This window comes from Sceloporus occidentalis, unplaced genomic scaffold, assembly GCF_023333645.1.
Source record: "Sceloporus occidentalis isolate IW3139 unplaced genomic scaffold, rSceOcc1.0.p SCAF_17, whole genome shotgun sequence".
NCBI lineage: Eukaryota > Metazoa > Chordata > Lepidosauria > Squamata > Phrynosomatidae > Sceloporus > Sceloporus occidentalis.
This window is the reverse complement of record NW_028316997.1, coordinates 9,353,452-9,378,880: the sequence shown is the minus strand read 5'-3', so window position 1 is coordinate 9,378,880 and position 25,429 is coordinate 9,353,452. Positions and strand designations below refer to the sequence as shown.

Below are 25,429 nucleotides of genomic sequence, written 5' to 3'. Positions count from 1 at the left end.
ACACTCATTCATTCATATACTCATTCGTTCACAGATTCATTCCCTCAATCACGCATGCTCGTTCAAACACCCTCCCCACCACCTTTCCTGCACTGCAACTCCTCGATGCCGGTCACAGGGGGCGCTGCCTCCCTCTGCGTTCTCTGGTACTGCACAGAGGAAGCAGGACTGGAGCAGAGTCAAGTGATGTCACGTGAACTCTGCTGGGTTCCGCCTCCCCTGTGCAGTACAAAAGACCCTCCCACAAGTAAGTAGCAGGGCTCGAGGTGCGGACCGCGTAAGATCGGTTGCCCTGGCTGCAAGGCCGCATGTTGGACGCCCCTGCTATATGCCGTTACAATATAGTATAACCATTTTTGTGAGGATTTACTATGCATTTAAACTTCAGCTTTGTGCAAAAATAGTAAGTCATGTTACATAAAAGTTTGGCACTTTATATTGTTATCATTGTATGTGAATATGGGCATTACTCTTGGAAACAGGGCAGCGCCGAGGTGGGTACATGGCCCCCGGGTGGCAGGGAGTGAAGGAGAGAAGTGGTGCTGAGAGGTAGATCATGAGAAAAAGGGGGGGGGGGGATTAAGAATATTACAATAAAGAGAAACATATAGGGGAGAGATAATGAGAAGGAGAATGCAGCCATGAATATAAATGTGCAATTTTCACTTAATTGTACTTTGGTAGTTTGTTTTTTTATTGTAACTTTAACACCATAAAAATGTAATTTGTTGATCTATGATGAATTAATGTTCATGTTCTTAACCGCGCATTCTGATGCGCCAACCTTTCATAGTTTCTTTTAGCTGGTCCTTTTTATATACTTAAACTGGCCCTCAATAATGTGTGATTATTGGAAACAGTACAGCTCCTTGGTGTAAAAACCAATGTCCCAGGACATAAGATTAAAATGTGATGATATACTAATGTGATATTGGGAGTTATGCTGTACAACTGTCGGTGTCTGGATCACTATATGATGATAGGAGTTATACGGTTGTGGTGATGGAAGTTCTGGTATACCACTGTCAGGCTCCGTATATATTTATTGATGGGAGGTATGCTGCACCACCAACAGGCTCAATATATATTGATGGGATTTATGCTGCACCACCCTCACTGTCAAAATGTGAATAACTCGCTGGATTTGGGGAAATGTGCCGTACCTTGTTTATCTGCTTTCCTCAAAATAACCTCTATATATATAGTGGGAGGCACAATTTTCTGTTAAACTGTAAAACTGTTAAACTGTACATATGTTCTCTAGACTTGTGAATCACTAGATATCATTAAAACATAAGTAAATATAAAATGTGTCTAATTTGTTCTGGTACAAATACACAACAATATTTGCAAAATAGTGTTGTAGCATGAATAAATGGATTTGATTGTATAACATTTTTGTATTTAGTACCAGCGTGGTTTAGAAGACACCTTTCCTTTGTGTCTCACTGAGCAATTTCCTGCCTAATTGAGCATATGTCTTCTTTATAGTAGCTCTCTGGCATTGGTGTTTTCTTGGCATCTCAAAGGATTACCTGACACTACACAAGCTTTGGTCCTCATGATATGTTATACATTTGTGTCAATATTCAAACAGGTTTTAACACCTTAATGACAAAGCCCGTACTTATACCGGCTCAAAATGCAATGGGTTTAGGGACCGCCCATTGTCCTTAAGGGGTTAAAAGAAAAAAAGTGAATGGGGCATCGTACACTAAACATCAGAATAATCATTAAAACTGCATAAATAACGATTGAGAAGAGGAAGCTGTGGCTGCCGCCTCTTATTACACATTATAAATGATGTATAACACATGTTACTTTTGGAGAAAAGGTTCAAAGTATCATATAATTGGTACCCTGTACTATGCATGTTCAGGCAACATCAGGCTTGAGTGAAATTATTAGAATTTAGCATCAAAATGCGTTGCTGTTGAGTATGGATAATTTAATTATTTATGCAACAATGTTTTTCATTGAAAGTACTGAGATCTTGGTTTTTATGCAATGCATTTTATAGAAACTAAGTGTAGAATACCCTTACGGAAGTGTTCAATTGTGGTCCTTAAGCAGTGATCATTTTGTTCTTGCTCGCAAAGGTTTCCCTTGGGTAGTATAAAAAAAAAAAAAAAAAAATCACCCTCTTCAAGTTCCCCTGTGGGTAGTGTTGTAACCTTGTTATTCTCAGTGCACTTTTCCAGTTGGGAGGAAAAAGGATGTTGCCTAGCAATATGCGCACACCACCAACCCAAATATTTTCCTGTTTGCTGTAAACAGTCTGAAAATTGTTCCCCGAATCATCAAAGATTGTATGCGTATACATTGGGGGCTAGTCATATGTTTACATAAACCTCATGTAAAAAAACTTAATTGTTTGCAAATTGTAAATTAAATTGCATTGCCTATAGAGCAGTAATAAAAAAATAAAATAAAAAAAAACAATACAAATATTGGCTCTGGGTTATATGCTTATTTGTGCAATGGTAGGTTTCATCAAACCCATATTAGTTGACCCAGAAGAAGGCCAAAATGCATTTAGACAGTAATGTCATTGTCAAATTCCTTGGAAAACAATTCCTTGTTGAGGCCAAGGATGTACCCTGGATCGACATATCTACTTTTATTTGTGAAAATCTAGACAAAACATCCAAACATTTCTTGAATGTGTTAATTGAATTGACCAAATTGCAGTCTATTTCACAATTAAACACATAATAAGCCAACGTCCTCTGTCCCTCAGTGATCTTTTAATTACAAGCAAATTGTAATTCACAATAGAGATGGACAAGCACTACTCGACTAAATCATATGTATATCCTATGGCCTAATTTAGCAATATATGTATGTATAATTATGTAGGATGGTAGAAGCATCTGTTCACGGTATCTTATGAAGAGATAGGTAAAGGATGGTTGTTGAGACTCTGCATAGTAAATTTAAGTTTTAGGTTTCCAGCTCGTTAATGGTTTTCATGTAACAGGGAGAAAGTGAAATACATCTTTCACCTAAGTAAAACCCACTTGAGTATTGGTTCCACAATTATGTATTCTTTTCTTCGTTTCATAATCCTTTTATATGTTGCTAATGTGCTCTATACAACATGATTGTCCAGTACTGTTACAGCACTGTTGACTGTCTTTTGGCATTCCTGTCTTTACCACCTGATATTGTGACTTAAACTGCATACTTTTGCCGTCTTTGTACTTTTTCTTATTTAGTACGGTTTTCATGGATGACATCCAGCAAATGTCCTAAATGTGTATAAGTAAGTGTGGTGTCTGCCTGGGGTGCAGAAGACGCCTACACAAAAGTTTCTGCCAACGTTAGCATTCTGAATGTAACAAGGGGTAACAAAGGCATTATGAAACACTCATTCACACCCAAAAGGCAAGCCAGAAAACCTGCTTTTCCAACAGAATACTTGTGGTGCCACCACTTCTGCAAGGGATTATAGGTAGGTATAAGTAAACAATGCCAACAATGATCAGCTTTTCCCTCTATATCCACTTTATACCTGGACCCCTTGTGTACAATGTACTAGACAGAATTTAAACACCTGAAACCGTGCTGCAGAAGGACACAGCTGTTTCGTCCTTAATGGGCCTTATGAGGATGAAGTTGGATACTGATCTACTGCTTGAGGCTTGGAGCAGTACGTGAAGCACACCCAACATAAGTTGTGGTTGAGTAAAGGTGGTTGAAAACTCCTCCACTTGAAATTAAGGTAGCAAAGGCATTGCCACAAAACTGTTGGGAAAGCAGGTTTTCTTGCTTTCCTGGTGGTTGTCGGTGAGTGTTTAATAATGCCTCTGCTACCCCCCTAATTTTAAGCAGAGAGATTTCCCATCACCTTTACACCACCGCAACCCATGTGTGTGCTAATTGTAACAGACATTCAGGAGGAAAGTGATGTTGATGTTTATCCACTGAAGATAAGTGAGCGTTTGCAAGAGAGTTTTGGAGGACAGTTCCTGCCTCCCTTCACTATCCCATATGAAGGTTGAACACTGTTCAATGGATGAGGAGACCTTAAATTATGGTGTGTTAACCATTTATTATATATGTCCAGATAAGCTCATCCTGCAGGAGAAGCTCCTTGTGGTCAGACCGTCAAAATATACTGTACAGTCAAGGAGTTGAAACCACAGCTCTCATGTAAACGTTCCTGTCCACTCTCCTTTTAGTGAATAGACCCCATTGTTTGGTCATGCCTTAAGGGTAACTTTGAAGGCCTCAAGTAACCTGCATTTAAACCATATTAAAGCATTGTGCCATTCAGTACATTTAACAATTAGCGGTGTAGGTTTTCAAAGCTCCTCAAAGTAAGTGGTGCGTGTTACACTTACAAAAAACTACAGCTGGGGCAATCCACCAAGAAATTCAGATATATAATCTTGAGACCTCTTAATTAAAACACAATTTAAGCAGTTTAGAGGAGACGTGCTAACATTTCAAGTCAAAAAATCATGAAAACAATGTTTTTGCAAACTCAAAATGTAGCACATTGCATCAAAATGCTCCGTGGCGGGCCAAAATATAAACACTGGATCTGTGTATCTGTCTTTTACATACTCCAATTAGTTCGTTTATGGGGATTTAATGCTCTTTCTTCCTCTCTAATCATTTTGATTAGTTTCAAGCCTTTGAATAATTGATTGAGATTTCTACATGCGGCGTATCTATAGTTGACTGATGCAAGATAAAGTGTGCCCCGGACACACAAAATAGGAGGGGCCGCATGACCCGACTTGATTATTGTAGGGGCATGCTTGACCTATGGGGTAGAATATAGACAGCTTAGGGTTAAAAAGGGGGTGTGGCGTGTAGGTTCTTTATAAGTAGGGCTAGGGATTGAGGCCTTCCTTTTCAGTTTGACAAACCCTCCCATCCGCCCTAGACTTTAAGGTTACAGGTTAACTGCGGGGAACTGTGGTTCCGGTTGTGCTTTTATTGGTGTTCTTCTTGGCAGGGAAGTGAGGTTCTGGTTGTGTTTTATGGATGATTTATTCGTGCTATTTGGCTGAAGTTTTCGTGGTTGCTCATCCGAGGTATGGAAAATGAGGTTATTGTGAAGTTTTGTGGGCCTTTTCCCCAGTTTCCCAAAGTGAAAGAGGGAGCCGTTGTGCCGATGCCCACGTGCTAGTGCAGTTTACGGCTCGTGGTATGGATACGCGGAAAACGAGTTGAAGAGAGTTCCCAGAGGGAGGTGGAACTGTTGGTTAAATCAGAATTTTGTTGTAAGGGGTGTGTTGGTAACCTCTATAGGGTGGCGTGTTGTAATAACGGTGGATGGATCATGGAGGTTACAATAGAATGTATGTTTTAAGCTTTAAATAAAGATTTTGTGTCACAGTGCTTAGATCATAAATAAATCTTTTTGTTTTTTTTACTTTGCAAGTTCATAAATCTCAATGGTAATAACCGCAGGACCCATAATATATCTAGTGCTGTAATCATGTGGAAAGGTATCTGCTAACACTTGTTTAGGGCCTCCTTTCGCAAAGGGTGTGTATTTTCACAATTTGACTTATTCTATATTTGAGTTTTACGTATTTTTAGCCATACGTGCAGATATGCATTGGACTTTTTCTTTCTCGTCTCCTGTTGGCTGTGATATAAGGTTGGACTGGCTCTTCTGCGTCTGTTGCCCTTCCTAGTATTGATTTCTAACCCAGGGAACATGCACCTGTGGGATTAGGTGCAACAGCAGGAAGTAAGAGCATTAACAGCATATAATTAACTAGGAATTTGTTGTCTGCTTCTTTCAAACTGCGTGCCCTTGATGCCAGGTTAACTAGTGATTAACTTTGGTCTACACCCTTATTAAAGATTGTTCTTCTGTATCCAGCTACTTGTGTAACCAGTGACATAATAGATCCTGGCTATGTTTGATTTCCTAATGTGCTTAAGCTTTCATGCTTCAGTGCCCTGAAATGGTATGTGAATGAGTCAATCTGTTTTATCTGCTAATACTTTTTTTTATGAAACAAATAGAACATCAGTTAAACTGGAAGAGGACCTAGTGTTTTACAGGGAGAATTCAAGTATTTGGCTGCAGACTAATGAGCACTTGAACCCACGGACAGGTTAGGCGAAGTTAATCTATCTATTAACGCTTAAAAATAAAAACGGCTAAGCTTTGAAGTGATTTAGCAACATATTATGGATAAGCGTAGCAGGTTGGCTCAGTGCCATAGTTTGTTAGCAAATCTGTCTGCTCAGATAAAAAAGAAAAAACAAATGTCTTAAATATTTGCCGTAATAGAATCTACTAAAAGGGTTTTTTCTAGGTTATGGATGTGCCAGACAGTTTTAACCCATTAATCTGATCTTTTCGGTCTTAAATAGATATCAGAGCACAGGATATTTTTTTTTTCTTTTCATTGAAAGATCAATGTAGTCCATAACTAAAACAAAACATGTGCTAAACTACCGTTCTTCACTGTCCAGTGTGCTTCAGCCCCTGGTCTCCCGTCAGGGCCACAGACCCCTTTTAAACGGCTAGTGGTCCCCGTGGTCTTCATATATGAGACAAGGAAGCGGCAGGCAGTGCTACTTCAGCAGGGGTCAGGCTAGCCATACACAGTGTGTGTGTGTGTGTATGTATTATACCTTCCTTCATTCCCATTTGGGTATAAGGTTATCCGCTTCACCAACAATTTAAACTGAGCATTTTTTGACTGAGAGATACTTTCAATATTTTCAGAATTATATCTAAAGCCACTATAAACATTGTTTGCCCTACTCTTTTATGGTAGCTTACCCTCTTCTGAGCCTGTTGGCAACCCCATACCACTCCACTGAGATCTCTCATTCCTGAGTTTCTAAAAGGATAGTATCGAATAATTTAAAAAGGAAACTATGCATACTTCATTTACTATCTCATCCTTGTACTTTATTCAGTTTCTATAAAAACAAATTTGGCGAAATTTAGTTTAAGCTCAAGGGCTCTTACTTTTGAAGTTGACGTTTGCGTCAAAAAGTGAAACTTACGTCGCCAATTGCTTTCCTGTCATAAAAGTTTCTCCATAGTTCTCTTCCAACCCCTACCTTTGCTGACCGAAGTAATCAACTACAATCAAAAGCTTATATAAGAGTTAACTTAATGGGAAGGCATGATGATGCATAACCCTGATAACAGGATATTAATGTGGCTGCTCCCGTAGTATACCTATAGAATATGTGCACACTTTTACATAAGCTTATTTAATGTATGTATAACTTTGGAATGGTGGGAGATGCTTTTAATGAAAAAGAACTGTCATCTTTTGGTAATGAACCTCCTTGAAGTTGAGATATTTGATATATTGATAAGCGCCGCAATAAAGGTGAAATTGTCTGATATTTGTCATTCTTCTAGCAAACTTTATTACTTACATTTTAGCTCATTTAACCAAAACACATTTGTAGAGAACATGCATAAAGCAAAGAAGATTAACATCTAATTGACCTAATCAAAAATGTTCAGAGAACTATAATTCTAATTGATAAATCTCACCAGCTGTTGCATTTGCTATAACGTTACCGGTGGATTTTAATGATTCCTGTCTTTCAGTCTTTGTGTAAATATGTTTGCATGCTATCATCTTACCATATGTTTACTTTTGGGAAGGCAGATCATTTTAATGTGGAATACATCCAAGTTTTAGGTTGGTATATGCATCTATATTAATATATTGGAATGCTCTGTATTTTGAAACCTAAATGTGTTTATAAGTTAAATAGCATTAAATTATGATGTGTCATATATGACCAATACATGAAACCAGTTGGCATAGTGATTGAATCTGCTATATTGATTTAGTTTTTCAATTTAAGGTTCATCTGTTAAGTCAAGCCATCTGATAATTATGGTCTAGTCTTTGTTTTATTATTAAACTATATAAAAAAATTAATAAACATGCAATATACCAAATTTCACTCTCTTGTTACAATTCGTTTTCAAAGACTAGGTGCAAATGGCCAATGTTTTATCGTAGATAGGTTGAGGAAAGTTATGATATCCTAGGTGAGACCCTCAAGCGTGTTATTCTCATTCATGTTTTATTCTGAGGCATGAATTGAGAAGAGTGGCATTATCATCATTTCAGGAATTCCAAAAAATGTAGACATTGTAGAAACACTTAAATAACAGGATCTTTGCTTTTATATTTGAACGTTGGAGGCCTACCAAGTGCGTCCAGTCCAGGCTGGAAAAAAGACTTGTCACATTAGAGTGTATTTTATAAAGGCATTCAGTTGACTTCAAACCAGTTATATCTGTATACATACATCAAAATACTGTTATGCCACTGTCATATATTAGTTTGTGATTGGCCAGCTGCCTTTAACTGAGTAGGGAAGTGGCACACTTTAAGCGCCAGGGCAACAAGGCTTTATCTGCCAAATCCTAAATTAATCACATAACTAAACAATATCTGAACACTCTAAACAAATTACAATATTTACAAGTGCACCCTTTTGACCTTTATATAATCCGGGTCTTCTATTTTTTTGCATTGCAAGTTGTAGACATGAAAGGTGAATTATCTCCTTGAGACACACACGTCAGAAGGTTCTATTCCTGCTCCAAATAGTTCACTGTTTGTGGGGTTTGTCTTTCTTGTGGTAATTGATAGCTGATCTGTAATCTATTTTGTCCGCTTAAAGATCATCAAGGCTTTTATTTATTGGATTTGGAGGTGTTATTACAGTATGTGCATACGGTCATGTGGGTTTAAGCTATCGGCAGCCATTCTTCTTGCTTGTTTGAAGATACAGGTATTTCCCGTTCAGGACAAATCCTATACCTTTCCTTAAACCTCACAGGATTCAAAGGTTTCTGCTTCTAAGAAGAGTTGCCGGTAGCGGTACTTTAATAGGCTGTTAATGTCATTACAGTAATATTTGTTTGACATTCATTTTTTTCCTTGCTTAAAAATAAAAGAATTAAGGTCTTAACAAAGCTCCTCTTTGCTTTCTATATCATGCACAATTTTAATAAACCAGGGTAGTTAAAAGGCAGATTATTTTTTTGCCCCAAGTAATGTGTAGTATTTACATGTACCTATTTGTATTATGTTTCCCGTACAAAGTAAATTGTAGCATTAATAGCCAAGGGCACTCTGTATTATGTAACGATGTGCACAGATTCCACTTACTACTTTTGTTTAGGTTCAACGTGTTTTGCTTTTATTGCAGTTTCATTTGTATTATCCAGCTTTGGATGTGTACAGACACATTAAATGTTCAGTTGAGCTTTTACTGAACCTTTTTATTTTTTACCTACAGAAACCAGGACTAGACCTTGCTGACACGTACATAGCATTTGTACGCCAAAATCAGGATATTTTACGGGAAAAGGTCAATGAGGAAATGTACACAGAAAAGCTGTTTGATGTAAGTAGCTACCCATTTCCAGCATGGTAAAATTTGATTTAAATATCAATACTGCAGTACTGTCGTATTTGTGCATAATTGCCTATTCTCTATCCTTTCACGTGTACAGGAATATTCGAAGAAAGAAAATCCTGCTTGTAGTGTGGTGTTGCCATGGGTAACAGGACTATTTAACTATTACTATATTGGCAATATTACATTAAGTATACTCTAATTTAAATACAATTATTGGGTACATACCCACACATTAATATAATGCTGCATAACTCAATTTTAACTAATCTAGAGATAATCATAATGAACTGAACAGATGTGTCGCTACTTGATCTTTTAGCATGACCCAGTGGATGCTGTGATCTTTCACTAGATGGAATCTATTTTTAGAGACTAATACAGGTGTTTGTCAGATTCTTGAATTTTCTTAACTCCTATTCGAGGAAGCCGGTGTATGTGTGTGTGTGTGTGTGTGTGTGTGTGTGTGTGTGTGAGAAATCACTCCTCTTTCATACTTCGAATCACTGCTACACCTTACTGTTTTAGTCTTGCTGACGGTAGAATGTCCGCATTAAGCAGCTCCTGAAAGTTGAGTTTGCCCAGAACTAAGCAATACAGTAAAGCAGGGGTGAATTAACAACTGAGCAAGAGGGACATTATCCACAGGGCCCAGTTTTGCTGCCTACTTGGCGCAGTGTAATTTCTGTAATGCAATACTTGTTCTGGGTGATGTGTGAACCCAGATAGGGGTCCACTTGGTGCATGAGCTCCCTCCCCTGCAGCAGGAGTATTTACATAGACAGAGACTCCATTATGGGTGAGTTTCCTACTCCCTACCACATGACAGAATTGGCTAGAAAGAAGACCCTTTTGTGTTCGCATGTTAAAGTCAGATGATCCTATTGGGGGGAAAAATCAAAACCACTTTTGTTACTCTTTCTCTGTCTCCCTCTTACACTCTTACTTTGTCAATGTCCCCTGCCTACTCTGCCTACAGCTTTTGCGTTACTGTCTCCTTTTCCACGGCTTCTTTGTTTTCTCTGGTATTAACTCACATAGTAGCCTGTTTTTCTGCAAAAGGACACACCCTTTTGCCTGATTGAAGGAACGGGGAGGCTGTCTCGTTGCTATGCACCTTTTTCTGAAGTACTTCAAGAGTCCAGACGGATTTGCAGAGAAAGAAGCGCTTCTGCACCCCTCTCTCCGCAAATCCGTCTGCGATATTCTGGTCTCAGAGTACTTCCGCAAAAGGGCTGAGCCACGACGTGCACTACCAGTACAGCCTCTCCCCGTTCCTCCAATCAGGGGAGAAAGTGTTCACAGGGGCTCCACCCTTTTGGGGAAGTATGTGGATAATTGGCCTATATTGGGAGGAAAAATCAGGGAAAGAAAAGAAGAAAGAAGAAAAACAAGAGGCAAGAGAAGAAGCGGAGCTGTGGAAACGTTGACAGTGGCATGGAAGCGGTTGGCTGAGAAGATTGGGATGACAGTCGTGAGTGCCTTAGTCTGCTGTGATGCGGATCTGAGGTCTGAACAAAACATGACCCCTAAAACATGGAAGTTTCTTCAAAATATTTTTTCTGAATAAAAGCTAGTCTTTTAATCGAGCAAATACAGGATTTTTAACTTTAAAAGTTAGACATTCAGTATGGCATCACACTGTTCTGTTAAATGGGATTTATAGTAAGGTTAAAATGGAATTAATAATTCTTCAGATACATCTTTAGCAGTGTTCCTGTTATTTATGGCAGTTTCCAGATATGCTTAGTCTGATAGCAGTCATAGTGTGCAGACAGTCCAGCTGGCGGAGACGCTAACACAAACAAGGCAAAGCAACGTATTTTAAATGTGAGAACTTTTTTTATTCTCGTGTTGTAAATAGGGAAGTGTGAAACATTTCTGAAAAGTGAGAAAAATATTCAGGAACGCAACATTTAGTGTCAGTACACCGCCATATGACACAAAAACCCACAAAGTATGGTCTCTGCCTCGATACGACAGCTGTCATAGGACCTATCAAGTGCTGGATAGACACCAAGCCAGCCGTGCTCCCGCTAACCTGTCACCTTGATGCTTACAGGGATAGAATGCCAGGCTAAATGCTCTGCGTACAGGGAATAGACCACTGCAGGAAGAAAAGAATGCCTATACCTGGATAGCACATTAAAACAAGACCAAGTTTAAAAAAACATTTTTGTTTATTATTTTCTATAGTGCCATCAGATTCAGCATAACAATTTGTACATCATTATAGAATATAACATATGTTCTGACATACAGAAACAGGGGAGGAGGGCCCTGCTCAAATGAGTTTACATTTGTTTTTGTGGAGATATAACAATCCAAAAAGGTCAACGCTGTGACATATGCTTTGCGCTGATAATTTTTACAGGTAATCCTATATTAGATCAGGGATTTGCATTTTTAGTAGTATTCTCAACCTATACATTTTATCTTATTATGCATCATCTGCATGCCCACTGTAATATAGGTGTCTGTTCACGGTTTGTGGGAATATACATTTTACAATGAAACTTGCTGCTTTTTACCCAGTAGATTTTAACATGTAAACGGGATAATGTTACACACGTTTTTATACCCTGCATGGGGTTTGAACGCTATCTGTCCAGCTGGCGCTTTTAGTGCCCAGTAAAACAATGGCAGGAAAGCACTCCTATTTATCAGGGGAGCTGCATACAATGAAGGTTAAACCAGGCCGCCTGTGCTGATCCCCTTAGAATGATGGAGCAAGTAGATACTTTGGTTTGTCACCCTCCTCCAAAGCTTCACATGACTGGTCACCCTTCCCCATAGCATAAGATGAAACAAGTAATTAGCCATTTAAAGAACAAACTCATCCCCATTGGCTGTCTTAAACCCACCCTAGGGCCACTTGGTAAAACACGCTTACTGCTGTTCATATGTGTCAACAAGCAATCCCTCTTTTGTTTATTGGTTGTGTTGTCCGAATGCCACATTTGAATCATTATATTCAGGTAGTTCTTTGTCACCTTGTTCAGTGATGTCTACTCTTGTCCGAGACCATATGCCACCCCATGGAAAAATATTCTTTCAGTTCTTGGGACGTTTTAGATAGCTTTATATGTGCACAATCATTGTGGAAAAATAGTTTCATTCATAAACATATGTTCTTCCTTGTCTTGCTATTGTATCTAGACATTATTGTAGAACACTACGAAACAAAACCACTGTGAGCTCTTGGAAAGGAAGGGCATCAGGGAAAGAAAGAATGACATAGTGGCTTGGGTCACAAGACTGTGATCCTATCCTAGTAGTGAAATCAAGTGCATGCCACCACTTCAGACCTGTCTCCCTCGGAGGGACATGCTCCTGCCAGGCACCCCAAGCAACTGCCTGTGATGTCTGGTCATAAGACAGACCCTGTTCTGCTCCTTGTTTTCTCTTTCCTCTGTCTAGCCTGTTGGCATACATATAATTATATATGACAGGTCTGAGACACCTCTCTATTTCTCTTTGATTTAGTTCTGGATTCATTGACCCAAAATGAAATGTATCACTTTTCAATCTAAATATTTCTATTGTAGTCATTTTTTTTCTTTTTCTTTTCTAAGAAACTTTTTTTTAAAGAAATTGCTGTAAAAATATACTATGCTGATTTAAAAAAAAAAAGAGTTGACAGCATATAATATTGAAACTTTGTTCTACGTGACTGGCATGTGCGGTCCTGCTTTTTATGTTTATCCAGGCTGTTCACATGCCAGGATCTTCCTTGTGGGTTGTGCCGTGTAAAGGCATAATTTCACCTATAGGTGTTTGTGGATTATGATCTCATGTAATATGATAGAAGCGTACCTAATTTCCAAAAAAAAGGAATTCAACAAGTCATTATATATGTGCTTATTCATTGTCTCACTTCTTTGATAACTTAGAGTGATGGGGAAGAAGTATGTGCATTTTGTCAATAAGAACCTTGAAATGTGATCAGTGCGCAGAATTATCATTTGGCAGAGGTTCAGAAACACACATCTTTGTATGATGCACCTGGACATGTGTGGCAGGTCTTGTAGAATCTGCTAATTAACAACACAGGCTTAAACAGGCACCTCATCTGGCAGTATAGTTAGTAGCCTGTTGGCTCTCAGCAGGTTTTGGTAGTGCTTCTTATTTTTCTGTTCTAATGGGCTACTGCCCACCTAATTTTGCCTTATTGTCAGCCACTATTTACCACAGCTTGAGGCCCTCCCAGGAGGCTAAATTATTATCAAAGGATTAGGGAGATGTAGCCTTACAGCGCTGACATTTCTGATTACTTGTCTAAGCCAGAACACTAATTAGCTGTGACTAATCAAGAAAAAAAGTCTCTGCCATACAAAACCATTTAAAAGACCCAAGTAGTAGAATAGAAATTCAGAAGCCTGATGTTGCTCACATTTGCTTTTCAGCTTGCCTTCAATAATGCAAGGGTTTTTTTTTTTTCTTTAGAAAACAAACATCGTTGAGCGTTACATAGATAATAGGGAAATAAAAGTAGGAGGGAGGGAACAGCACCTTGAAGAAATTCTCAAATCCAGTTAGTAGTGGATAAATGTGTAATGACAAAAGGACAAGGAGACACAATATACTGTAGTGTAGTATGGTTCTTAAATCATTTTTCTGAAATAAAAGAGAAAAAGAAAGATGCTTGCAATATTTGGAGCTCATAAATTAGCTGCAGTTTAATGTGCCTGGGTGGTATAACCCCCACGTATGGATGTGCACTGGATATCTTGGTCCAGTATAGGATAATCTGGCAATATCTGATAAGAGCCCGTTTCTGGCTCACAATAAACCGCATACAATAGATCAATCCCCACTCTGAGATATATTCAAGGTGCTTTTCTTGGAGGGGTGCAGAAGACATTCCCAACGTAGGTCTACACACACACACACGCACAACGCAAGCGATAACGATTCTGTCTACAAGTATAAAGGTAACATGTTGTCTGGCTCAAGGAGACCACACAATGACAAAGGCTCACATGAGCCTGATGAGCAGGAAAATGAATGTAGAGCCTGTCATTTGTAAACAAGGAAACCGACATGGTAAACGTGCTTTATTTAGTTGAAGTCAAGTGATATTCCTGTTTCTCTGCAACCATTCCTGAAAGATTATGTCCTGCAGTTTGTGCTGCTATATACGTAACCGGTATTTGTAGGGCATTCTAGATGTATCATTGATGAGAAGTAGCATTGTATTCTTATTACCATACCGGAGGACATTCTAAATGAGCTGACCCTGAGACTCTTGAAATATTAACCCTTTAACAGTCCATCGAAGTTTCTATGTAGTGATTAACCATATGGCTCTATTACTGGTCCCCTAGAGACATTGACTTATTACTTAAAGATAGTTAACCGAGTCACCTGCATTCCACAGCAGGTATACCAACCATAACATACTGGTAGCAAATGCAGCATTTAAGCGGTCTTGGATATGATTGCAGCAGAAGATGTGTGCTGCTCCTTTTAACCATGCAAGTCCACACAATTTCACTTTCTGCAACATACCTTGTGCTTAATATTTCTGTGCGCTAGAATAGTTACTTAAGTGTCACTTTCACGTCTAGGGTTACCACTCATCCAGTTTTTTCATGGCAATCCCTAATTTAGAGACTGCCCGTACCTTGCATTCCTGTGACAGACACTTCAGATGTCCTCTTAACTGTACCCCCACAATGTGTGTTTGTGTGTATGTATGTATATGTAAATATTGCTTTTTGGGGTTTTGGAGGCATTCTTTTTAATTTCTCTTATTTTACTCTATTTTACTTCTAAAATCTTACTCTAGATTTGTCTGTTTAAATGTCATAAAATTGTATAAACTCCATGCTGTGCTTTATTTATTTTTACTAAAGCCCAATAAAGTCAACAAATTCTACTTAACCGCACTTTATGGAAAGTTGGCTGAACAAAGCAGGATTTGAGATGACATCACCTCAATAACTAATTACTAATGCAACCTTATCTTTTTTATGCAATTGCACAAATAAACCCTCTTTTTCTGTATAATGCAATTTATTTACTTTTTTTGGTACAGAACTGTGTCCTTGTGTTAAGCATTAACTTTTTAAAAGTCGTATTAACATGAATGTTCCGCAATGTAGCTTTCATTTACACAAAGTTATAAATCAGAAGATTCTTTAAAATTAAGTCATTTTCATCTTTTTGTAAAACTCCTGGGGTTTTAGCGAGAGAGGAATCCAACTCTGAAAATAGTACAGCAGTGCAATAACGATAAGTTAAATATCGAATTCATTTGTGTCTCGGCCAACTGAGCAGTGAAATTCCTTAACAGTTTTTTTTTTTTCTTCTTTTATGTCCACAAAAACCATGGTCTGTTACTAAATCTCTTTTAACTAGCACTGCCGAGCAAACAACTCCAATCCTTGTTAGAAAATTGCAGAGTCTGGAACTGACAAAGAGCTCATGCTTGTTCTATTGTTGATGCTCTGATGTCCTGAGAGTGGTGCCCTTTACAGCTGTATGGATCCAGCCTGGCTCAGCTGCGGTACTTTAGGAGAGGAGGTTTGTCAATTTCTAGTCACAATAGAGAGAGAGTTTTTCAGTGCCTGTTGCAGTGCTGAGCACAGTTGGGGATCAATGCTAGCCATTCAGACTGCACCCTCTTTCATTGCTTTGATTTGTTAATTCAAGACTAAAGGTCCACCAAGGAGGTTTAGGGCATTTAAGAAAGCTGATGAACTGCTTAAGAAAACTGATGAGCTGAGAGCGCTTGTGGTCTTGGTGTGGCAATTTCCATAGTTGGTGGCAACTATTGGCTCTGAGGGAGCTGTGTCCTTGTTGACCTGCTGGTTATTAAAATTTACAAGCAATGTGTTTCTCAATATTTCAGCCCTATTTCATTGTCAATACCACCTTCTGAGCCCTTCAGCTTGTTGGTTGCGCTAAAGATTCTCTTAGATTGGGTTTGAAAACTTCACCTTAAACACTAGATTAGACTGATGTTCTGTTTTCCGCGCTCCTGTTGATTTGTTGAACCTTCGCAGGGCTGGAAAGCAAGTAGCAGCTTGCTGGAGAGAGAGGCCGCTAATATGATTTACCAGTCTACAGTCATGCACAATAAGTGTGAATAAATACAGAGGTCTCACACAATCAACCCTAGCCTTTCCTCCTCTCTTTTTTTTTTTTCCTTCTCAGGAAAATAATGCATGCCCTTACAGGGGCTCTGTGTGGTAGGAATAAAATATAAAACAAATTTCTCTTTTAAAGTGGTTTGGAACAGTCAGATACATTTTATGAGGATAAGATGACTGCTGTTACCCAGACAATATAAATTGCTCCATTTGCTGTAGAGCATGAGCACTTAAACATTTAACTGTCTAGATACATTTCTAGCGATACACATCGTCCTGTTTGTGAAAATACAAGTCAATGAAATATCCATATTAAAGGACCATGTTTTCTTTCCGTCATTATTTTTCCTCTGTAACTATTTAGCGCTTGATATGGAGAAAATCTTTAGCTGATGATTTGACATATTATCTGTGAGTGGCAGATTGTTGAGTGCAAAGGTGGTCATTATGGTATCCCTGCTCTACGCCTGCACATACACTTACAGATGAACACGCTTCCAGCGGTGATGGTTATGTGCTTACACCACTGCAGTGCATTTATATGCACTTATTTTAGTATTTACTTGTTTGTTTAGTCAAATATGCTAGCATTTCCATTTCGATTTTTCTTTTAAAGTAGCAGCTTAATAATATAAAGTCAAGTCAAGGGTTTATATACGTCAGACGTGTTTTGCGCTATGTTGCGTTTACATGTCTTAACGAAGATTAGATTAAGGATTCTATCATTTATTTTTGGTGCTTCAAAACATGTAGCGGTCAACCCTCCATGTGGGGTTTCCACTGTGTCCATAGTAGATACACCCGTAAAATGGTTGCCTAATTAGCCCCACAGCCAGATGTGGCAACAAACTTACAATAAACATGTAAATATATGTAAACATGGGTTTAACTTCTAAATAAAGAAGAATGCGTGTTTAAAGTGCTTTGAGAGTACTTTAATATGGCAGGTGGCAGGAAAGTGTTCCCATGAGAAAAAAATAGGATCGCTTTCCGTACAGGGGCACAGTGGTCCGAATGGACTCCTGCCCACGTTGTTCCCAAGCCAGTGCTGGAGCTGACTGGTGATAAGCATATCGTATGCATGGTGATGGGTTTTACCGAACACATCTTTTCTGCATATAAAAAATACTGGGGAGCAGGCAGAGGGGCAAATGTGCATTTGCAAGGGGACACCACCACATTTTCAAGTGACAGCACAGCTGTTATATGCATTAAAGTGTATATGATAACTGGAGTGTTCCTTTTTCATTGCATATTGGAGTCCATGCAAATAGGTGCAGACTTTAATTATTGGTGTTATTCTATCTTATTGAACTATAATAGCGTAACACAATCACTTGAACAGCGTCTTGTCAAATAAAAAAGGAAAACAATACATTAATCTACCTATAATGCAAAAGCTCTGGTCGCACTGCCAGGGATTTACTAAACCACAGCCGACATTTTAATCCACGTCTCGTTCAGTCACTGTAGAGTTGGTTTCTTTTTTACCAGCTCCACTTGTGCCGAACAGATTTTCAATTATTTTCATTCTGCCTTGTATCTTGAGAACATTCTGTGTTGTACTGCTATATTGGTGCGTAATATTTGAAAGCCCATATGTTTGTAGAAATGAAGATGACAAATGCTGTGTCTTTGAGTGTTTTACATTCAGGAATTGATTTACCCTCCAGCCTGGCATACTATATTACCCACCTTCTGTAAGGCGGCACAATGTTTTTCTTATTGACACGTCTGTGCACATTGTTAAAAAGGAGGAAATTACATTAGGAAAGGATTTAATCCACTCTCCTGTGGTGAGACTCCATATGAACAGGACAAGAGATCTCAGATGTAATCTCTTACTACTTAACAGGACCGCATCCTTTCTCTTAGGGTATAACAAAGAAGCATGTTATTGTTTTATATGCCTTTCTCTATACATTTTTATGCTATATAGTTATTATTATCCAAGTGTTTTGTGCTAGTTATGTACTCAATTATATACTTAAATATTTGCAAGCTAAGGATAGTCTTGTGTTGGCAAGGCGTTACGTCTCCCCAAAAAATATGCTTGCAACAATCATGTCCAACTAGAATAATTTGGCTGTTATTTAATTTCCATTGTCTAGTATTTCACGTTTAGAAGCCGACTATATAAAATAAGCAGTGCTTTTGACATCCTTTCTTTAGTTGGCTAATGCTGACTGCAAAGTGCAAACCAGTAAATGAATGTTACAGCTTGGATGCAAAACAGCAATCATTCACAGAAAGAACACTCCAGGTCACGTCATTTGGCTTCCTGGCAAAACATACAGTTCTCTTATCAGGAAATTATAGTATTACGGGCTTGAAGTGCGTATCTGCCATCATTTCTGAGTGTTTCATTAGCAGTCATTACCGTATTTGTTAGATGAATACTGCAGATTCTCTCTCTCTATCCTCTTCAGCAATGGTACAGCATGTCAGTGAAAGTCATGTGCGTGTGGTTGGCTGACAGAATAGACCTTCAGCTTCATGTTTACCAGCTGAAAACCATCATTAAGATTTTAAAGGTAAACACATTCACATTCAATATATTAGAAAATCACAATGTTTTTTGTTGTATGCCATCTCTTATAACTTAAGGAGAAAACATGCTACGTATGCCTTATGAACACACTAACCATATTTATCTAAAATGTAATCAAATATTTCAGGTTTCAAGTGAGGAGAGTAAATTCTTCTTCTCCTTGCATTCATCTTTTGACAGCCCTTTAGTGAATAAAGCATATTGTCTATTCCAAGGCTTGAATGAATGCAAGTAATATATTGATCAGGCAAATAGTGGCATTTGGTTGAAGGGGAAGTCTTGAGCATCAAATAAACAGCTTTACTGTATAGAACATTATCTTCCTGTAAACTTCCTTTATCTCCGCACCTGGAAGTCACTATTCTAGGCTGTCATGTAATTGGGCGAATTTCCCATCTTAAACACAGCACTGAGTTGGTTATGTCAATGCTTATGAAGTCCTTGGGCAGTAAAATACTTCATAGTTTGTCATAGATAATGTCTGGGTGATCAGGAATAACGCGTTCCATTATAGACACAAGGCATCAGGGTGTTTGTCTAGTAAATTGGGCTAAGGTAACAGCTGTATATAAACCAAAAGCAATTAAGACAAATTTTTCAGTTTATTTTGTTCCATTGTTTTTGGGACAAGAATTGCATTTCCTGCCCATTTCTTTCAGATGAAAATCAGAGGGGCTTTTTACATTTGGAAACAAAATTCAGTGTCAGACGTCCACTCACACTCACACACTCCTGCTCATTAACTCTCTTGCTCTCTCTGAATGTCTCCCTGCCCTCTCCGCTAACCGATTCCATGTCCCGTAGCTCTGCTTATTCTCTTCCTCCTTCTAGTCTTTCCCCTGCATCCCCACGGACGTGACCTCCCAGTGAACGTCTGCAAAAATGGCAGAGATTCTAGTGTCATCGTCTCGATTTGGAGAATCTCGCCAGACGTACCGCCATTTTTGCAAAAGTTCACCAGGAGGTTGTGTATGCTTTTTAGAGTGTGCTTCTGTATTTTTGTCCATTTGCATTAATAACCCACGTACCTTAAAATATTTTCCAATAACCTATATTATGTGGTGGTATTTTGCTGTGGTGTGTCTGTTTCTATAGGTGATTACCAGACCTTTGACAAGTGTAATCCATCTTCATTTATTTCACTCTCTAAATCCTAAATTGTTTGTTTACAATGGTGATCTACATTTTGAATTCACTAATTGTAGTAATATTTGTTATCTGCAGAAAACCTACAGGGACTTCAGGCTCCAAGGTGTTCTTGAAAGCACACTCAACAACAAAAATTACCAGACCCTTTACAGCCGCCTATCAATGGAAGAAGCAACAGTTTCTGATGGAGATAGAGGAGGACTGCAGGGAATCACCATGAAAGACAGTGACGATGAAAACGATTGATACCACACTTTTGTTACTTAGCAAATGTTGGCGCCTTTGTTCATTTTATAAATATGTTCATTTATTTTTAATGATTATAGCTGTCAACCTTTATTTATAATCGGTACATACATATGTGATACATAGGAGTTCTGTCACGTGCACATACCTTTTTGTTAATGTATCATTATATATTTCCGTAATAAAGAGTGTCTCTAAATACATTTACCATTATAATAGCTTCAATGTTAAAGGTTCCATTATAATAGCTTCAATGATATGTCAAACCATAAAACAGAACATTGTAATGTTGTAAGATTTTTTTTTCCAGCAATACCTCATTTTCTTTATCCTTTTAGACTTTTATTTCGTTTTTGTACAGAGTTTAGTGTTTTTACTGCCATCGATTTTACTGCCACACGTTTTGAGTACAGGAGGTCAGATATTTGTCATAATATACATATTTAATCTTCAACAAAACAAAATGAAAACACGTTTGCAGTGGGTTCTTAACATTCTTTCTCTTTATGGCGATAGATGACGTTTGATAACATGTTTGCAGCTGCTTTGACTTATGTTTAATATAGAGTAAACTTACAAATGGCAGTGTATATACAAATATTTCTAAAAGGGTATTTATTTAGTTTACAGAAACAAACGACTAACTGCTGAGCATAAAACAGCTTTAACTAGTGAAATCCTCAGAGTTTCCTTCTCATATTTGGTATTCACACTAAATTTGATACATACTTAAAAAAAATCTTTACAGGCAAGATTTAAAAGCAGGCATAATTAGTAGCTGGTTCAACCCAAGCAAAATTAAATCTTTAAATTACACATCAATCCTATAGTTATTTTTTATTGTACTTTTTAAGTTTCAAGTTCAAAATATTTATTTGGAAAAAAGATGGCTTAAATACCATTTTTAAACATTAAAAATGTTTACATTACACACAAATAAGATTGTGTTTGGAAAGCCAAACAAAATAGGTTAAGTCCTATTCAGGCCAGCAAGGGAGTACCCCTACAAAATAGCCTAAACTCAAATAGGGACCCTAATAAGGTAAAACTAATCCTTAATGCATCAGCCTAAAAATATCCGTAAAGGAGGGAACTCCTTGATGGATATTTCTAGCCAGATGCATAGGTTAAGTTTTGACCTAGTAGGGTCCCTATTCTATTTGAGTTTCTGTTTAATATTTTTCATTTAATATATATATATTATTATATTAATATAAATTGGTTGGGCTCTTGGTCACTCTTTCACCATTCACACAGTTGTATAGCATACTGTATAAGAGGATTGTCCAACATGTTGCAAATCAGTGATGTTAAGGCATTAAATTAATTTGAAAAAATATTACACTAACTTGTATTTTACTTATTTGTCTAAGAAGCAGGGATTCTGTACTATAGATTTATAACCATGACAGTTGTAAACTGGCTCGCTGTAGCTAACATTTAAATATTATGCAACATTTTTTTAATATCATCTTTGTTTTAAGGAATTGGAAGTATGTTTGTTTTTTGGGGGTTTTTTTTCTTAAACCAAAGCTTTTAATACTGTTTATATACTTAGTCTTCGTGAGGTCTACATGCGTAGGTGTGGATCATTGTCATTATTTCTATTTTTTCAGAATATTTAAAAAATATTACACAAATATTTATCAATACAATTAGTTTTATAAATGTATACACTTAAATATACTCGTGCTTGTTTTCCCAAGATTTTAGGAGGCAATCTCACTCTTTATTAAAACTTTTTGTCTAAAGAATAACTTGCAAGTTACATTGGGGCTTGATCTAAATTGCATCTTTATTGAAGGTGTATCCTACGTTAGATCTTAACAGCTGCCAAGGAGAAGTAATGTAGAATGTTATTACATATCTTATTGAAACTACTTGTTCCTCACATTTGGGCATGGTGGCCTTCAGTATTTGAGAGATTAAAAACCACCTGTGGAGGAAACCTCCTAGAGACCTTTGCTTGAAGGACTGCAGTCCCCTCTGGGCATTATGAGGTTACTGCTGTGCGTACACCCATAGACAGTAGAATAAAGCAAATAACCAAGATTACTTGTATATCCCCCCAATCAAGCTGTTTCCTTTCCTACACCCAGGCTTCTATTTATTCTGTAACCCATTGGATCTTGGTTTTTTTTTTTTAATCTCCCCCTTTGAGGTCTCTTCCCCTCTTCCATTTCTCTTTAAAGGGGGTATTCATGCCTCCTTTTTTTTTTTCTTCAGTGAAAGAAAAATAGAATTCTGCTCGTTTACTTTCCCAGCAGGTGCTGCCTGTCTCTTGGCAGGCAGTGTTGCCAGATCAGCTGTGTAGACCTCCAACGGTTCCCATCAAGTTATCCCCTAGTGGCTGAGTTCAGGATTGAACACTGCTGAGATCCATCCATGCCAGTGGCTAATGTGCCACTAATTGAAAAGGGGTGGAGCCAAGCCACTCTATGGAGTGTTTCACACTTTTTGCACAACATGGGGACCATGGTTCATCTATTAATGAACAGCAGCTATATGTAGTTCTGCGTATAACTTCTTATTTATGGTTTTTGCTCCCCCCACATAAAAGCAATTAAATTGTATCAACTTTCAAATCACTGTTATGTGGTCCGGACATGCATGGCACCCTCCTCAACACCTTAATGGAAGTTAGGTTTCCACAAAGCAAATCAATTTGGTTGATTAGGAGAACCACTGCATTGGAACAGAAAGGAGAGCAAAAATGTTCCAAATATACCAGGGTCTCTTTTTTGGGGGGGCAGCCTCATAACATATTAAAAACAAAGTACCCTCTTCTGCAGGCATCTAAACAGCCATCAAACCTTCTAAACAGCCTAACCAGCAGATTATTCCATGGCATGAAACCTTTAGGCATTCTTTTTTAAGCAAATATTGTGTAAGGTTTTTGGGCAATTGTGATTGGAGCATCTCATTTTTCTCTGTCCTGCCAACATAATGATAGTTACTAATGTACCTTGTCATCTCGAAAAATCCCTCCCTTTAGCATACAATTTTCATGTTAAAGCCATATTGGAGCCAATTTTGCGTGAACTCCAGTGCACTTTATTACCTGCAAATTGGTGCATGCATTCTTTCGTTATTGGGCTTCTGTCCCATTGAATTCTTCCCCTGGCTGTCTGTACTAAAACCAGGAAGCATTAGTATAAACTAGAACTCCCATTGACATATTGCGAGTGGTGTTGCGTAGGTGCAAGAAGTGCAGCGACAAATGCTGCCTACTTTCTGTAGAGGCCACGGAGGGCTCTAATATGCATATAACATGAAAATAGGACATTATAATTTGTAGAAATTTCTAGATGACAAGGTACATTGAGTATCTATCACAGTTTATATATACATTATGCTAGAAAACATGCCCCCCCCCCCAAAAGTTTGCTACTCTGGTGGATAGGTGAACATGCCACCTAAAAAAGACTTTTTAATATACCTTCCATGTACACATTTGTTAGTCGCACTGAATAAATGTATTAAATATAAATACTTATAATTACTCGACTCCATATATAATACAAGATTTAAAATATTGTACGTTTGCGAGCAGGGCTCTCTCCACCTAATGTATCGGTTTGTCATACCCCTTGAATATATGCATTGTATTGTTAAGATAATAAATATTTTTATCTTTACTTAAATATATACTGTACAATGGTACAATGGTATATCAATGATTTGATGAGTGGCTTTGCAATTGGTTCATATTATATATTAACATGTCTGTTTGAATGTAGGTCACCATTTATAACACATTACATTTGCACCAGATGAAAAAAGGGTAATTAAACGCATACTAGACCTGCAAACTATTAATATGGTGGGAAGAATCCTGCTTGACTCTATAATGTATTTGAGTTATCCATGTGTAAAATGAGTTGATAACATTCTAATGACCTTAATGTATTCGTTTCACACTTCTATAATGGCTCTTAGCCTGTAACAAACATTTACCATTTCACTATGAATGCTGATTTGCCTACTGTCAGCCCCTTGCATTCAGACAGAGAAACATTAGCCCCCTCTCGCTGTACTTTAAAACGTGTCTATAGTTCTTAGTTATTGTACATATAGGTTTTAATTACGGATTATGCAAATTAATCCGTAGTTTAAATTTGAGCAAATTCATGCTTTAAAACTGTCCACGTTTCTTTACATTAAATAAATGTAATGGTGCTTGCCTAAGCAACATACGGTGCTGTGAAAAAAGTATTTGCCCCTTCCCAGTTTCTTCTATTTTTATATATTTGTCACATTGAAATGTTTCACATCATCCAACTAATATAAGACAAAGACAATGTGCTCTGGTCCTGCACGCTGGAGTACTAATGGCAGGTACCCTGGGGACATGATGAGGCCATGCATGGTTGTAGCTTGCCCGTTGTGCTGCTGATACCTGGAATCCGCTTCTACTGCAACAGGTGACACCTGGTGTCATATAGTTCAGAGCATGCATGTGCTATGCACACATTCCCAGTTTTAATTGCTGGGTGTGCATATCTTTCCCCTTATATCTATGTATGTCCTTACTTGCCTTGCAGTGGCGACTCTAGAAACAATATATAGGGTGGGCACACAAGATACCACAGTCAAACTGGGGGGTCATTCATAATTTCCAAAAGTAATGTGCTATGGAATTATACTTTTGTTATTGGGCTAAAATAATACTTGATCATCGGAAGCCTGAAGCCACAATTGAGTGCAACTAATCCTTGAAATAAATATTATATTATAACACAATAAATAACTTTTCCACTAAATGATTTCAGGGCCTCGAACGTTTTGTCCCCTACAACTTCACTACAACTTCAGGAGGGCGTTTTATCTCTGGATAAATATAAATTAAATAATTCCTACTGTAAGTTAAGTGCCAGGAAACAGATGACCAAACAAACACACCAGCACAGGCTCTGTCACACCGACACCCAGACACACACACCAGGACAGGCCCTGCCACACCGACAACCAAACACACACACCAGGACAGGCTCTG

At 38.0% G+C, this 25,429-nt stretch overlaps 1 protein-coding gene across 1 annotated transcript in view; it reads left to right on the top strand.

The window, feature by feature from the left end:
- Nucleotides 1-20,433, top strand: part of LOC149302818 (calcium-dependent secretion activator 2-like) — a 112,173-nt gene extending 91,740 nt beyond the window's left edge. The window contains exons 28-30 of the mRNA XM_089482176.1: nt 9,271-9,378; nt 18,917-19,021; nt 20,263-20,433. Of these exons, the coding sequence (XP_089338302.1) occupies nt 9,271-9,378; nt 18,917-19,021; nt 20,263-20,433 (384 nt within the window). The remainder of the gene's footprint in view (nt 1-9,270; nt 9,379-18,916; nt 19,022-20,262) is intronic.
- Nucleotides 20,434-25,429: the final 4,996 nt, after the last annotated feature.